This window comes from Sturnira hondurensis, unplaced genomic scaffold (genome assembly GCF_014824575.4).
Source record: "Sturnira hondurensis isolate 20B ecotype Veracruz unplaced genomic scaffold, ASM1482457v3 Scaffold0007865, whole genome shotgun sequence".
NCBI lineage: Eukaryota > Metazoa > Chordata > Mammalia > Chiroptera > Phyllostomidae > Sturnira > Sturnira hondurensis.
The window spans coordinates 2,810,984-2,826,202 of NW_028080496.1; the positions used below are offsets into that span (position 1 = coordinate 2,810,984).

Below are 15,219 nucleotides of genomic sequence, written 5' to 3' on the forward strand. Positions count from 1 at the left end.
CTCCTACAACGGGCGGGCACTGTTCAGAGCGGGGAGCTTGGGCAGGGAGGGGAGAGGTGTGGGGCAAGCTCATCAGCTCGGTTTTGGACCTGCCGGGTTCGAGACGCCTGGAGGACATCCAAGTCGGAGAGCGGGCAGGAGGGTCAGGAGCCCAGAGGGGAGGCCTGGGCCTGGCCTCCATGCCGGGCTCCTTTGCACAGCTGTGCAGCTTGAGGCCAAGGGGTGGATGCCGTTCAGAGGCAACAGCCCTGAGGGAGAAGAGCAATGAGTCTGGCCAGGGCCCTAGGGTCGTGGTCAGGGAGCAGAGGGGCCGGGAGAGGGGCACGGAGAGACAGAGAAGGGACACGGGGACGGCCTTTCCGGAAGGCACGGCCGGTCAGCTGGGCCAGATGCCTCAGAGAACTTGAGAAAAATGAGGACTGAGATGGACCTTGGCACCTGGCGATTCAGCAGGCCCTGGCCGTCTAGCTGAGACAGTGTCAGACAAGGGCTGGGGACAGAGGCCGGGCGCCCACAAACCGAGAAGTGGGGCAGGGAGGGGTAGCGAGAGCAAGGATGAAGCTCTGTGCAGAGGCTTGGCTGTGTGGCAGGAAGGGGGGCCTGCGGGGAGGGAAGGGGAGGAAGGGCTGTGTTTGTTTTTCAGAGGAAGGAATCTTAAGCAATCGATTTAGGCTCTAGTTCAAAATGCACAAGGATGGCCGTCCGGGTCCACCCCACAGGGCGCCCCTGGTGATGAGAGACAAGACGAGGGAGGTGGGTTCCTTTCCAAGGCAAGGGCTGTGGGGTTCCTCCAGACCTGCTGCACTTGACATCTGTCACCCGCTTTGCTACGAGGCGGAGGGGGGAGGGATGTCACCTGACCGGGAACAACGGCCCTGGCTGGAGAAAGCCTTCCCACCCCGTGACTGCCCCTGACTGCCGGGTGCCGGACACACGCCCCCCTCCCCCCCCAACACGAGGGCTGCTGACGTCACACTACCGTCCCTGGGAGGGAGACGCATCGAAGGTCACGTACTGTCTAGACGGCCTGTCCAATCTGTCATGCGAGGGGACGGCTCCACAGGCTGGCAGGGCCGCTGGGGAGGCCGGAGCCAGGAGGGACTGTGCCCAGGGCCTGGGACCCGACTGCAGAATTAGACTTTCTCCAGGCAGTGGCCAAGAGACATTTTCTATCTGTGAGGTGGGGCTGGCTCTCTGGTGAAAGGGAAGCTGCGTTTTGGATTAAATGGTGACTGTCCAGGCAGGGAAGATAAATGGAATGGAAGAGAGGGAGCCCCAGTTTGCTAAGGTAGAACGCTTAATACTGAAGAACGTCCCTGAGGTTGGTGTGGGTGTGATCTCCCAGCCAGGAAACTTCACTCCCCAAGTGGGGCCACTGAGGCTGTGAGATGTTGGCTACCTGCCCAAGGTCACACACCTGCAAAGACACAGAGGACGCCCTGTCCACCAAGCAGGTGGCCAAGCCCCTGACCTGACCCCAGGGGAGCTCTGCTCTGGGCCCGCCCTCTGGGCCCTTTCTCCGTCTCCAGGGAGACCCTCCACGGAGGGCCTGAGCCCAGGGTGCGGCTGCGCCGGAGGGTCCTGACCGCCACTGTACAGAAACTCGGCTCGGGCTGCCCCTGCTAGTACCAGCGCTCACCTATCACTCAAGGGAGACGAAAGGTCTAGCCCCCCTCAGCCGGTGGGTCTCTGAGTGTTCCCTGGGTCAGCAGAATGGCCTGAGAACCCACCAGGAGTGCAAATTTGGGGCCGCCCCCAGGGTCTCAGATTCAGTGTGTCTGGGGTGGGCCTGGGAATTTGGCCTCTCAGAGGCTGCTGGGGCCTGCTGGCCTGGACACCACCCTCCGAGAGCCACACCCTCCGAGCAGAGGCCGTGTCCTCCCCAGGAAACAAGGTTCGGTTCCACAGGTCGAAACCCACTCGGACTAGGCCCGCCCTTCCTCCCCCTGGAGGGTGCTGAGCTGGGCTCTCCATGACCTCCCGAGGCTACCTGGGGGGTCCCTCACTGCCCCAAGGCCCAAGCACTGCAGACCGCTGGTCACCAGCCCCGGGCAACAATGAACCACAAAGCCCCAAAGCCTAGCAGGTTCCTTGGAGGTGGAAGCGTCTATGCTGGACACAACACCCTTCTGCCCAGAGCGATGTCACCACCGAGCCCCTCCCCCTGTCTCTGCCTGTCCAGGTCCCCCAGGAGACCTCCCTGCAGGTGCCGCGCTCTGACTGGCCCCTCCTGGGCCAATTGTCCCATCCCCCGCCACTCTCATCCCAACTCCGGTCTCCGTGTATTGCCCAGTCCTGCCCCTGAAAGCAGTGCCAAGGTGACCAGTGACCCCTTAATTACCAAATCCATTGGCACCTTTCAGTCCTTATCTTAATTTTTTCATCCCTATCTTACTTGATTATTTTATTTTATTTTTTGCAAAATTCGGCACTGTTGATCATTGGGGATTGCAAGGGCTGCACCAGGCAGATGTCCTGAAACCCTCAGGAGGTGAGAGCATGTCGCTTCCCCCTCGGGGCTCCTGGGGGAGACCGGGTGGGCAGCAGTGCTGAGCCCAGGAAGCGGGGGCGAGCAGCAGAGGCCAGAGTGTCCGCGAATGAGTGAGTGAGTGAGTGACCGCGTGCTCCAGGTCAGCCCGGCCCAGGAAGAATGCGGAGCCTGGCAGGGGGCGGGGGGAGCTGTCATGTGGGTGGAAAGTTACCAGAAGGGAGATAGAGCCAAGCCAAGGTGGAGCGACTAATCACAACGATGCAGCTGGGAGGTGGCTGCCACGGCAACCGGGCGGGACTGGGGGGGCGAGGGGGGTGTGTGGCTGAAGGAGCCTCAGGCTGGGGCTCGGCTTCCTGGAGGGGTGCTGAGCTGGACTGTGGCCAGCAGGAAGCTGTGGGGACTCTGAAAATCTGCGCAAGCTCAGAGAAGACTTCCCCAGGCTGACGGGGGCGGGGGGGGGGGGAGGCTGAGGGCCTTGGACTGGGGCCACATGATTCGTGGAAAGAACAGAAAGGAAGCTTCCGAGTCTTCGGTTCAGCTCAGCACCAAAGAAGCCACTCCCGCGTGGGGGACAAGCCCCAGTCCTGGCGAGTGTGTGTGTGTGTGCGCGCGTGTGTGAGTGGGCACATGTGTTTGCGTGAGAGCGTGCACGGCACAGAGAGGGGGCTGTGAATGAAGATCTGTGATGAGTGCATCTCGGGAGGAAGGGAGTTTCTTGGCCACGGAGCATCTGTTATAATTCCTCCCTCGCCCGCCCCACCTTTGCTCTGAAAGCCCCTGGCACGCGCACGGACCAGGGTTCATCCACGGGACAGGGCCTCCCAGAGGCCAGGAAAAAGTTCAGTGTGTGACGGGGCTGATTCCTGCCCACCTCCCTCAGTTTCTCTCTCCTGACGGAAGGTCCAAACACAAAATCTGTAGCGACCATTCACGTGATTTAAACACGTTACTGCTGTTACTAGGGATGCTCTTTGGGAAGTGGGCAAGACGTCACTGACTTAGACTATGAGGAAGACACATCGCCGGACCGGAAACCCAATGACCCAGCTCTAGGCCTGGCTCTGCCCGAACTCCCTGGACTCAGCATGGCCGTCTGCAATGCAAAGGGCAGACCCAGGGTCGCTGAGCATCCTCGCAACCTGATGGGCCATGAATTCGTGGTTCTAAGGGGTGGTTCGGGGAGGCGTGCAAGTAACAGGCATGTGCACCTTCTTCCAGAGAGGCAGAAGAGATGAAGGACACAGTAACATCAGCAAAAACATACCACCAAGCCTTGCAATCGCATTGCCAGAGCCCCTCCCAGGGCCTGAGGCTTAAGCACTGTTAGCTTCCAGGGTTCCCTCACCCCCTCACCCCAGGCCTGGCCCGCACAGCGTGCTGGGACCCCTCACTAGCCTGGCAATGGCAGGCCGGCCAGGAAAGCCTCGTGGCTCAAGAGTCGGCTGACCTGAAAGGCAAAGACATCCTTGACCAGAGCTTCCCCGAATACGAAGCTGGAGACGGCCTCCGTGTAACTCAGGAAGATCTNAGCTGGACTGTGGCCAGCAGGAAGCTGTGGGGACTCTGAAAATCTGCGCAAACTCAGAGAAGACTTCCCCAGGCTGACGGGGGCGGGGAGGGGGGGAGGCTGAGGGCCTTGGACTGGGGCCACATGATTCGTGGAAAGAACAGAAAGGAAGCTTCCGAGCTCAGCACCAAAGAAGCCACTCCCGCGTGGGGGACAAGCCCCAATCCTGGCGAGTGTGTGTGTGTGTGCGTGCGTGTGTGAGTGTGCACATGTGTTTGCGTGAGAGCGTGCATGGCACAGAGAGGGGGCTGTGAATGAAGATCTGTGATGAGTGCATCTCGGGAGGAAGGGAGTTTCTTGGCCATGGAGCATCTGTTATAATTCCTCCCTCGCCCGCCCCACCTTTGCTCTGAAAGCCCCTGGCACACGCACGGACCAGGGTTCATCCACGGGACAGGGCCTCCCAGAGGCCAGGAAAAAGTTCAGTGTGTGACAGGGCTGATTCCTGCCCACCTCCCTCAGTTTCTCTCTCCTGACGGAAGGTCCAAACTCAAAATCTGTGGCGACCATTCACACGATTTGAACACGTTACTGCTGTTACTAGGGATGTTCTTTGGGAGGTGGGCAAGACGTCACTGACTTAGACTATGAGGAAGACACGTCACCGGACCGGAAACCCAATGACCCAGCTCTAGGCCTGGCTCTGCCTGAACTCCCTGGGCTCGGCATGGCCGTCTGCAATGCAAAGGGCAGACCCAGGGTCGCTGAGCATCCTCGCAACCTGATGGGCCATGAATTCGTGGTTCTAAGGGGTGGTTCGGGGAGGCATGCAAGTAACAGGCATGTGCACCTTCTTCCAGAGAGGCAGAAGAGATGAAGGACACAGTAACATCAGCAAAAACATACCACCAAGCCTTGCAATCGCATTGCCAGAGCCCCTCCCAGGGCCTGAGGCTTAAGCACTGTTAGCTTCCAGGGTTCCCTCACCCCCTCACCCCAGGCCTGGTCCGCACAGTGTGCTGGGACCCCTCACTAGCCTGGCAATGGCAGGCCGGCCAGGAAAGCCTCGTGGCTCAAGAGTCGGCTGACCTGAAAGGCAAAGACATCCTTGACCAGAGCTTCCCCGAATACGAAGCTGGAGATGGCCTCCGTGTAACTCAGGCAGATCTGAAAGAAACAAAACGAAACAGTGAAGGGCGGCCACAAAGGAAGGCGAGGGAGCCGGAGGGGCCTTCGTGGCCATCCCCACCGCGCAGGGGGAGAGAGGGACACCCAGGTGCAGGCCCCCCGCAGCCCCAGGCAGGCTGGAAAGAGCAGGCTGTCCTCACAGAAGCGGGCACACTGAGTGGCACTGTCCTCGTTAAAGCTGCAGCTGCGGCCCTTCTCCCCTCCTAACCACATTCCCTGGAAGGCACACCCTTTAGCTAAATCTTAAAGAAATGCTCTGAGATGAGAGTTGTCTGGATACTAAAGAAACAGCCAAGGGACTTCCGGCCAAGATGGAGGCATAGGTGGGAACACTGTGCCTCCTCGCACAACCACGTTTAGAGACAACAAAATTTTAGTACCGAAAAACGCAGCCAAAACACAGAAAATTGAACTGTATGGAAGTCTGACAACAACGAACCATTCAGCCAGAATAGTAAGAGGGACGGGGTCGGCGGCGGAGCAGGGTCAGGCAGGAAAGATAGGTGGGACCGACCCAGGCGCGCAGGAGCACATGTGGCGTTTGGCAGATCCCAGGCATGGGGTGGCAACGGACAGACCCAGTGAGGGTGCAAGGCGGCTGGCTGACCGAGGTCACACATTCTCACGCGTGCAGATAAACCAAGTGAAGGAGCGATCAGTGAGACAGACCACTCAGGCTAGGGCCCCAGCGATGGGAATTAGAGCCTGAAAGCACCAATTGAAAAGACTTTCAGGGTTGAGGTGCCGGGAGAGGCTCCCAGGCTCACAGAGAGTTTGTTGGAGAGACCCACAGGGTCCTGGAGGGTGCACAGGCCCACACACCCAGGAGCCAGCACCAGGGGGGCCAGGTTTGCTTGTGGGAAGCAGCAGAGGGGACTGAGATCCGAGAGAGCAGGAAAAAACGCCATTGCCCCTCTCTGACGCCGCCCCCACCTACAGCATCACGACCCAGAGACTGGGTCGTCCCACCCTGGTGAACACCTAAGGCTTCGCCCCTCATACCTAACAGGCAAGAACAGACCAAAACATTACGGCTCAGGAACAGCTCAAAGCCCCGTAGCCGATACTTCTAAGCGACCAAGAAATAGCCAACCTTTCAGATACACAGTTCAAAATACTGGTGATCAGGATGCTCACAGAACTGGTTGATTTCAGTAACAAATTAGAGGAACAAATGAAGACTAAACTAACTGAAATGAAGGGAAATGCACAGGAGACCAACAGTGATGGAAAGGAAACTGGGACTCAAATCAAGGGAGTGGACCAGAAGGAAGGGAAAAATGACCAAACAGAAAAGAATGAAGAACCAAGAATTCAAAAAAATGAGGAGAGGCTTAGGAACTTCCAGGACATCTTTAAATGCTCCAGCATCTGAGCTATAGGGGTACCAGAAGGGGAAGAGAAACAGCCACGAGTGGAAAACTTATTTGAACAAATAATAAAGGAGAACTTCCCCAATCTGGCAAAGGAAATAGACTTCCAGGAAATCCAGGAAGCTCAGAGAGTCCCAAAGAAGTTGGACCCAAGAAGGAACACACCAAAGCACATCATAATTACATTAGCCAAGATTAAAATGAAGAAGAGAATCCTAGAAGCAGCAAGACATAAGGGGACAGTCACCTACAAAGGAGTTCCCATCAGATTGTCAGCAGATTTCTTAAAAGAGACCTTCCAGGCAAGAAGGGACTGGAAAGAAGTATTCCAAGTCATGAAATCCAAAGACCTACAGCCAAGATTGCTTTATCCAGCAAAACTTTCATTTAGAATGGAAGAACAGATAAAGCGATTCTCAGATAAGGTCAAGTTCAAGGAGTTCATCATCACCAAGCCCTTATTATATGAAATGTTAAAGGGACTTATCTAAGAAAAAGAAGAGGAAAAATATGAACAGTGAAAGGACAGCAAACTCACAGTTATGAACAACCACACCTAAAACAGAAGCAAACTAAGAGGACAGCTAGATCAGGAGTGGAACCACAGAAATGGAGATCACATGGAGAGTTAGCAACAGGGGAGTGGGAGGAGGAGAAGGGGGGAGAAGGTACAGAAAATCAGTAGCATAGACGGTAGGTAGAAAATAGATAGGGGGGAGGGCAAAAAGAGTAGGGGAAATATAGAATCTAAAGAACTTGTGGCACATGGACATGAACTAAAGGGGGGGGGGAATGGTGGGAGGAGGGTGTGCAGGGTGGAGGGGAATGAAGGGGGGAATAGGACAACTGTAATGGCATAATCAATAAAATATATTTTTAAAACACTTTTTAAAAAGATATTTTAAAAAAAGAGAAACAGCCAAGGGAGCAAGACAGTGAAAGGTGAGAAGGCTGTCAAAGGGGGCACCCTGTGCCTGCCACCCACTCCCTCCCTCCTGACCAAGGGCACAGACCCCACCTGGTCCCCANTAAGAAAAAGAAGAGGAAAAATATGCACAGTGAAAGGACAGCAAACTCACAGTTATGAACAACCACACCTAAAACAGAAGCAAACTAAGAGGACAGCTAGATCAGGAGTGGAACCACAGAAATGGAGATCACATGGAGAGTTAGCAACAGGGGAGTGGGAGGAGGAGAAGGGGGGAGAAGGTACAGAGAATGAGTAGCATAGATGGTAGGTAGAAAATAGACAGGGGGGAGGGCAAGAAGAGTAGGGGAAATATAGAATCTAAAGAACTTGTGGCACATGGACATGAACTAAAGGGGGGGGAATGGTGGGAGGAGGGTGTGCAGGGTGGAGGGGAATGAAGGGGGGAATAGGACAACTGTAATGGCATAATCAATAAAATATATTTTTAAATATATCATAATCATTAAAATATATTTTAAATATAAGTGGCACCTGTTGACAGATGCCACTCCCTCCCTCCTGACTAAGGGCACAGACCCCACCTGGTCCCCACCCCCATCCCAGGACCTCAGTGTCATCAGAATCTGGCCACCCCTCTACGAGGAGACCGATTTAGGACCCACACTTGCGTTGTGACTGCAGGGACAAGCCACTTCGCCTGTCTGTAAAATGGGGGACGGGACCCGAGGCACGACTTTGTCTTTGACACCCCCACGGCTACCCAGGTGGGGGACCTGGACAGACATGCAGGTGGGTTCCCTCCGGAGAAAACAAGGGCCTGCCTGATGAGAGGGGCGGAGCTGGGGAGCAATGGCTTGCCTCCTGTAATTTATGCTTTAAAGTGAGTCATGCTGGTTGCCAAACGACGGGAACAAACTTAATGACTTAAGAATGGAGAAAACGGGAACGGTCGTGTTGGGCGTGTGCGCTGCAGGGAAACAATGAAACTGCAAAAGTGTGGCTTCAACACACGGACCATTGAGCACACACATACGCAAAGCAGAGTCCCTGGTGATGTTTTAAGCGCTGGTAACTACGATGAGGGCCAGGTCACTGATGAACTAGGAGCGCCCTGTGCCCCGGAAGGCCTGAGACACACACCCCCACCCCCACCCCCGGTGCTGAGGCCTCTCCTGTGTCAGCCCCAGCCTCTGAGGGGACCCGGGAAGGTGGCTCCGGACCTGAGGGCAGTGGCATCTGTACAGTCCAGCCCCCAACTCCCCTCTGGTCTGGAGCTGACCACCCACCAGCCACCCCCCGTCCGAATCCCTCACCGCCCACCTTCCCTGCCCCCTCCCCCCTCCACACACACACAGTGGCTTCTTCTCAGTTCCCTGGCAACCCAAGACGCCCTGGGCAGCCAGGCCCCGTGGACACACCTGAATCTGCTCTCCCAGCCACTGGAATGCAATAAACCCAGGCTCCATTCTGATGACGAGGAGTCCGAGTACAAACTGTAGCCCGAGGCCCCAGGACACAGCCCTCCAGGATACCTGCTGTCGACCCAGGAAGGTCCTGGTGAGCTCAGCTCCTGGGGGACCCACAGGGACATGGTGGGGTGGGAAGAGAGGGCGGGGGCTGCTCTGAGGGGCTATGGGGGCTTTGGAGTGCCTGTAAGGTGGGGCTGGGCCTAGCCAGGGGTCTGGGCCTGTTGACAGTGGTCACTTCCTCCCTGGAGCTCATACCAGGCCACGCTCTTGGCAGCAATGAGCCTGGGGCAGTGGGCAGAGGCAGGCAAGGTCTGGCTGAGGACCCAGGTAAAACCCCACAGCCTTGAGAACACTGGGGCACCGGGTCCTACGTCATCACTGGTTGGGCGGAGTTGTGGCCTCGGTGTAACCTCCCCCATGTCCCTCCTCCATGGGCAGGGTCCCCAGCTGTCCTAACCCCACTCTGTCCATGCCCCTACTCCAGCAGAGGGGAGCTGGACCCCTCCCAGCCTTTCACAATTCCTTAGTGGTGCTTCCTCGGTATTTGATTGGAAACTCAGGTGTGCATCAGGATGCCTGCAGGCTTGGCAGCAGCCTGGGGGAAGGTGTTAGCCACACCGGGAGACCAGGAGGGGTCCTCACACTGGGGTGGTCGTCCCGCCAAGGAGGTGGAGGGAGGGAAGGGGCTGCGGCCCACTCTGGGCCTGAGAACTAATCACTGACCGCACGATGGTGCTTTGAACAGGCGAAGAGGATGCTGACGAACACGCAGACTCCTGCAAAGGACACCAGCTGCTCAGGCTGCTGGGAGGTGTCCAGAATTAGCCATAGGACCAGGCCCAGGGGAACGGAGGCGGCTAGACCCCTGCAGGGGAAGAGCGGAAAGACATCGCCCTCAGTACCACTCCCACCCCACCCCACGGCCCCTCGGGCCCCAGGGAAAGCACACGCAGGGCTGCTGGGAGGAGAGCAAGCTGTGTGACTCCAGGCAAACGACCTAGCCTCTCTGAGTCTGATCTCCTCACTGAGAAAAGGAAGCCAGAGACTCCCCCTTTCTGAGGGTTGGAAGGGGACTAAACAAGAGGGCGCATGTACGGAGCTTAGCACCCGCCTACCTCCTTGTCCCCAGGCAACAACTGATCTGTTTTCTGTCACCCGATTAGTCTTTATTTTCTGGAATTTTACGCCGATAGAATCACACATATTCCTTTTGGTCTGACTCCCTGGACTCAGCGTGATGGTCTTGCGATTCATCCGTATTTTCGCACTTATCGATTGCTCCTTCCTTCTTCCTGCTGAGCGGTATTCCACTCACCTGTGAATGGGCATCTAGGTTGTTTCCGGTCTGGGGCTATTATATACAAAGCAGCTACGAACGTCTGCACATTCGTGTACAAGTCTTGGCGGGGGTGTCTGTGGTTTCATTTCTCTTGAGTAAATACCCTAAACCGAATGGGTGAGTCATACGGGAGGTCTAACTTTTTAGGAGACTGCCAAACTGTTTCCCAAAGCGATTGCACAATTCTACCTTCCCACCAGCCGTAGATAAACGTTCCAGCTCCCCCACATCTTTGCCAACACTTGGTATAGTCAAGCTTTCGAGTCTTAGCCATTCGAGTGGGAGGACAGTTGTATCTCTTTGGGTTTTAATTTGCACTTCCTCATGACTAAGGATGTTGAGCATCTTCCCTTTTGTTTAATTACACTTACAGATCTCTTTTTATTAAATATCTGTCCAAATATGTCTTCTGCCTCTGGGTAGCCCATTCATTATTCTAGCAGATTTTGTTGAGGTGATAATTATTTCTCCACCGAATGGCCTTCGCACCCTTGTTAGAAATCAATTAACCGTATCTATTTGGCTCTATTTCTGGACTCTATTCTCTTCCACTGATCCATTTGTCTGTCTTGATGCCAAGAGCACACTGTCTCGATTACTGTCACTTCGTGACAAGTGTGCAAGACAGGCACGTAGTAGGTTCTTCAACTTCGTTCGTCTTTTCCAAAGTCGTTCTGGCTCCTCCAGGTTCTTTGCATTTCTATTCAGTACATGATTTTTAGACTTCCGCCCCAAAAGCCTGCTATAATTTTGATTGAGATATTATTAGAATCTATAGATTCACTTGAGGAGAACTGACATATTGACGACACAGGTCTTCTGATTCGTGAACGTGGCACTTGGCTCCACTTACGTGACGTCTCCTTTCATGCCTCTCAACAATGTTGTGTGGTTTTCCATGCACGGGTTTGCAGGCCTTTTGTCAGATTTATCCTTAAGCATTTCATATGTTATGCTATTCTAAATAGCATTTATAATTTAAACTTACGATCGCTGTTAGGAGACGAAAATACAGTCGTTTTTTGTATGTTGATCTTGTTCCCGGCAACCTTGTCAACCTCCCTTACTAGTTCTCCGCAGAGTTCTCTATATTCTCCGTCACGTTGTCTGTGGTAAAGGCAGCTTCGCCCCTTTCTTTCCAACCCACGCGTCTTTTAACTTCTCTTTCTCACCTGTAGTGCCCGAGCTGGAACCCCCAGCACCGTGCGAACGGAAAGTGGTGACAACGAACATTCGTACACAGTGACACCTGCACCCCAATCCCTCCCGCCGACTCGGACTCCAGGGGTGGTCTGATGGGAGGCGCCGATAGCGGCCCTGCCTGCTGGGTCCCGTTCTCTGCGGTCACCGTGGCCTGCGGTGAATGGGGCGGAGAACCAGACGGGAACTCGCAAACCTCCGCGAAGACTGCCGCCACCTGGGAAGCTACCCGGCAGCACCTGTCCTGGGACTTCCAAACGGCAAGTGGGGTGGGATGTGGTCCCCGGGGGCACAGGAACTGCCTGGTGGGGCAGACGGAGGCCCCCCTAGCTCAGCCCTGGCTGTGACCCCAGAGCTGACTCAGAGGCCTTCAGCCAACGTGCCCCACCCTTCCCCACCCCACCTGGGGGCTGTGAGCTCACTCACCTCTTAAACCACCGGCACAGGCAGGAATTCCCCAGAGGCGTGACGCGCCTCAGCAGCCCGGGCCCCAGCAGCCTCTTCCCCAGGCTGTGGGCCAGGAAGACCAGGACCACACAGGTGAGGACAAACGAGGCCAGGGGCCTCTGGAAGTCCAGGAGGCAGGCAATCAGCGGGAAGGCGGTGAGCGATGGGAGGAGGGGGACAGGGACAGAGAAGGGGGTCCGTGACGGGGACGCCAGCCTCCGCAGGCCCCCGCAGCTCCGCCCTCAGGCTCCACCTGCTTCACGCAGAACTCAGAGGGCAGGAATTCCACCCAGCCCCCGTGAGCCTCAGCCCCCCTCACCTGACAGTGAGGACAATCGCCCCTCCGGTGTCGGAGGGCTGAGATGGAGTGGACAGGACGTGCAAGAAAGGGCTTCGCAAAGCGTCAAGTTGTGGGCGAAACAGGAGGGGGACACATGAGGAGGCAGCCAGACAGCACGGACTTTTTAAGCATCAAAGGCGAGCCTTGTCTGTCCCAGGGCTCATGGGGTCCCATGGAGGACCGAGGGCACTGGTGTGTGATGAGCTGCCATTCTGAAATAGTACTCAGGGACCATTTCTGTCCTGCAGTCCCCCTTCCCCACTTTGTCCTTCTCCCCTTCGAGGAGCTAAGCCAGCCTGTGCCTCGAGAAAGCAGTAAGACAGTGGATCACAGAGGGGGACACAGCCCTCTGCCTGGCTTATGAACCTCTGAAGCCGGGGTTCTCTCTGGGAGAACGGAAAGGACTCACCGCCTTTCCATTGAATGAAAAATGCGGGAGGAAACATGGTAAGTGTAAACCCTACTGCGCCCCCTCTGCAGCCAGATGAGTGGGAGGACACTAGGGGGAGGGTCCCCCGCTTGGCTTTCTCCCACCTCTAATCTCAAATGCACCAACGAAACTGCAAATCGTTATTCTCAGACGTATTTTTCTCAGTCTGTTGAGCTCTGGCTACCAGGTGTATCCTTCGCTTGGTTGAAATAAATTGTTATAAAAGTTCTCTACAGATTTGGTCGTCCTTGCGCCAGCCCTGTCCCATCCGTCGTCCAGCCTCGCCCTCCGGAACTCCTGTTCCCCTCCAGCCACACTAGACTGTTGATCAGCGCCCTGTCCACACCCTGCCTGCTTTTTTACCTTTGCTCCCGGGGCTCCTCTGCCTGGAGTGCCTTCTCACTCCTTATCAGCCTTCTTCTCTACCTGGCTAACTCCTGCTCAGCCTCTGAGACTCATTTGTCACCTCCTCCTGGAAGTCCTCCCTGATCACCACCATCCCTCCTCGGTGCTCTCAGGTGGCTTGCTGCACTGTGTGGCACTAATTGTTGCCCTCTCCCTTGCTGGTCACAGTGCCCTGGGAACAAGGTCTGGTCTGCCTTTGTTCTGATGACCCTGCCCTGAGACATGGGTGGCTGGGGTGGAGGGAGCCAAAGTGGGCAGTGGGGCGGGAGGGGCGGGGCTCACCCGTGCAGAGCAGGCCTTTGCAGATCCATCGAAACCGCTGTGGATGCCCCCTGCAGAAGCCCCTCGCTCTCAGGGCTGGCTGTAGCCCCCTCCTGGGGAGAAGAGACCAGAGGGTCCACGAGTGGCCTCCAGACTCCCGTCCCTGTCGGGGTCCTCACCGCCTCCAGGTGGAAGCCACCCCAGTAAAAGGGCAACGTGGGGTGAGCCAGGCACTGGCCTTGACCTCCCACAGGGCTGCAGAGCAACCCCAACCCAGAGCACATGGGGGAAAGGCTCCGGCCACCCCTGCCTTCCTGCCGGCCAGTGCCTCTGCCTGACAGGCCCACACCCCTCTGGCTGCTACCCCTCCCCATCACTTTGCCACCTGTCCGTGGAGCAAGGCGGGGAGGCCCCCCCCCATCCTGTAATCACTCCCCTGGAGCCCAGGACACTTGGCATGGAGTCAGCAGCTCCTCCCCAAGAGGACGCGCCAACAGCCCGCCCTGCACCCAGTGGCAGTGGCCCCACTGCCTCCCAGGCCCCCCGACAATGCCCATTCCGGCCTGGCCATGGGGTCACTGGTTTATCTCTGCACTGAAGGCTAGACTCTGACTAGCCTCTGGGGTCCCCCAGGCTGAACATGTGGGAGATGTGCGGGCGGAGCGCAGCAGGCGTCAGCGGCAGTTGTAAGGATGCCCTCTTCCCTCTCTCTGCCCCCACCTCCCCAGCACATCTTTCTCACTCTGCCCCCAAGGCAGGCACATAGAATCCACCCCTTCATGATCTCCTCGACTCAGGACTGGCCGGTGAGGACCCCAGTGGTCCTGGGCATTGGGGGGCCAAGTCCAGGCTCCGACGTGCTGCTGTGTGACCAGGGCCCATCCCTTTCCCTCTCTGGGCTTCAGCCTTCTGGTGTGAAAACGGGAGCCTGGCCAAGGCCAGGGGTTTTCAAGCTAGGCCTCCGTGTTCCCCAAGGTGCCCGGAGATGGTGTGTGGTAGAAGGTGAAGGGGGGGTCAAGGGGAGGGCCAGTCTGGTTTGGGGACCCCACTCAACTTCAACCAGAGCCGCCCCACAGCACATCTGCGGGCTTCCCATGGGATTTCACTCTGGCTGCTTCAAAGCCGGTTAGGAGCCTTCTGGCCCCGCTCACGGGAGGAAGAGGCCAGCAGAGCGCATTCTTCGGGGGAAGCGTGCTTTCTCCTTCCCTCAACACCCCTGTCCCCCAAGTTTGCCCCTTCCCCAAGCCAGCCCGCGTCCCCTGCGGGAGACCACCTACCATTCTGAGAGGGGCTTCTGGCCGGTTGGGCTCCAACTGTTCCTGCCGTCTGCAGGGGTCAGGTCACGGCCAGGGGTCCGGCGTTCCCCCTAAAGCCACCAGAGAGTGACCACCGTGTATCTGCTGCCCCAAGGGAGGGCCAGAGCTGGGGGCCCGGAGCGGGGAGAGGCCCTGGCTGCCACCAGGCATTGCGGGAGCAGGCTGAGGTGGGGCCTGGGCTTTCGCACAGGAAGTAACTGAAGGGCAACTTAAATTCTGCAGCGCTCGCCCTCAGCCCCTGCTTTGTGCTAGACACCCCCTGCCCGCAGAGCGCCTGGTCAGCCCGAGGCTCGGCCGTGCCTGCGCTGTGGCCGCCTGGCCACGCAGCCCCAGGGCACCAACGGCCCCGTCTGTGGAGCTGTGTTCTGATGGGCAGCTCACGGCCTGAGCGGCGCCCCGCCCCGGTTTGTGCAGTGCAGTGAAGGGGAGCCGGTGTTCTCGGGGGATGTCCCTCTCAGACTCCGTGAGTTCCAGGTGGCAGGCCCGGCTGGCCGTGTCAGAGCGAGGACACGCTTGCCAGCT

General features: G+C 57.1%; 1 protein-coding gene and 1 long non-coding RNA gene across 2 annotated transcripts in view; one reads left to right on the top strand and one right to left on the bottom strand.

Moving 5' to 3' along the window:
• The window catches only part of SLC28A1 (solute carrier family 28 member 1), a 29,097-nt gene that overhangs the window by 13,062 nt on the left and 816 nt on the right, over positions 1-15,219 (bottom strand). Inside the window, 6 exon segments of the mRNA XM_037053543.1 lie at positions 3,939-4,016; positions 8,909-9,022; positions 9,683-9,824; positions 11,925-12,107; positions 13,402-13,494; positions 14,659-14,747. Of these exon segments, the coding sequence (XP_036909438.1) occupies positions 3,939-4,016; positions 8,909-9,022; positions 9,683-9,824; positions 11,925-12,107; positions 13,402-13,494; positions 14,659-14,747 (699 nt within the window).
• On the top strand, positions 8,961-12,701 carry LOC118991929 (uncharacterized). The gene is made up of 2 exons (XR_005067506.1): positions 8,961-9,047; positions 11,477-12,701. It is a non-coding gene; the product is annotated as an uncharacterized LOC118991929 (long non-coding RNA).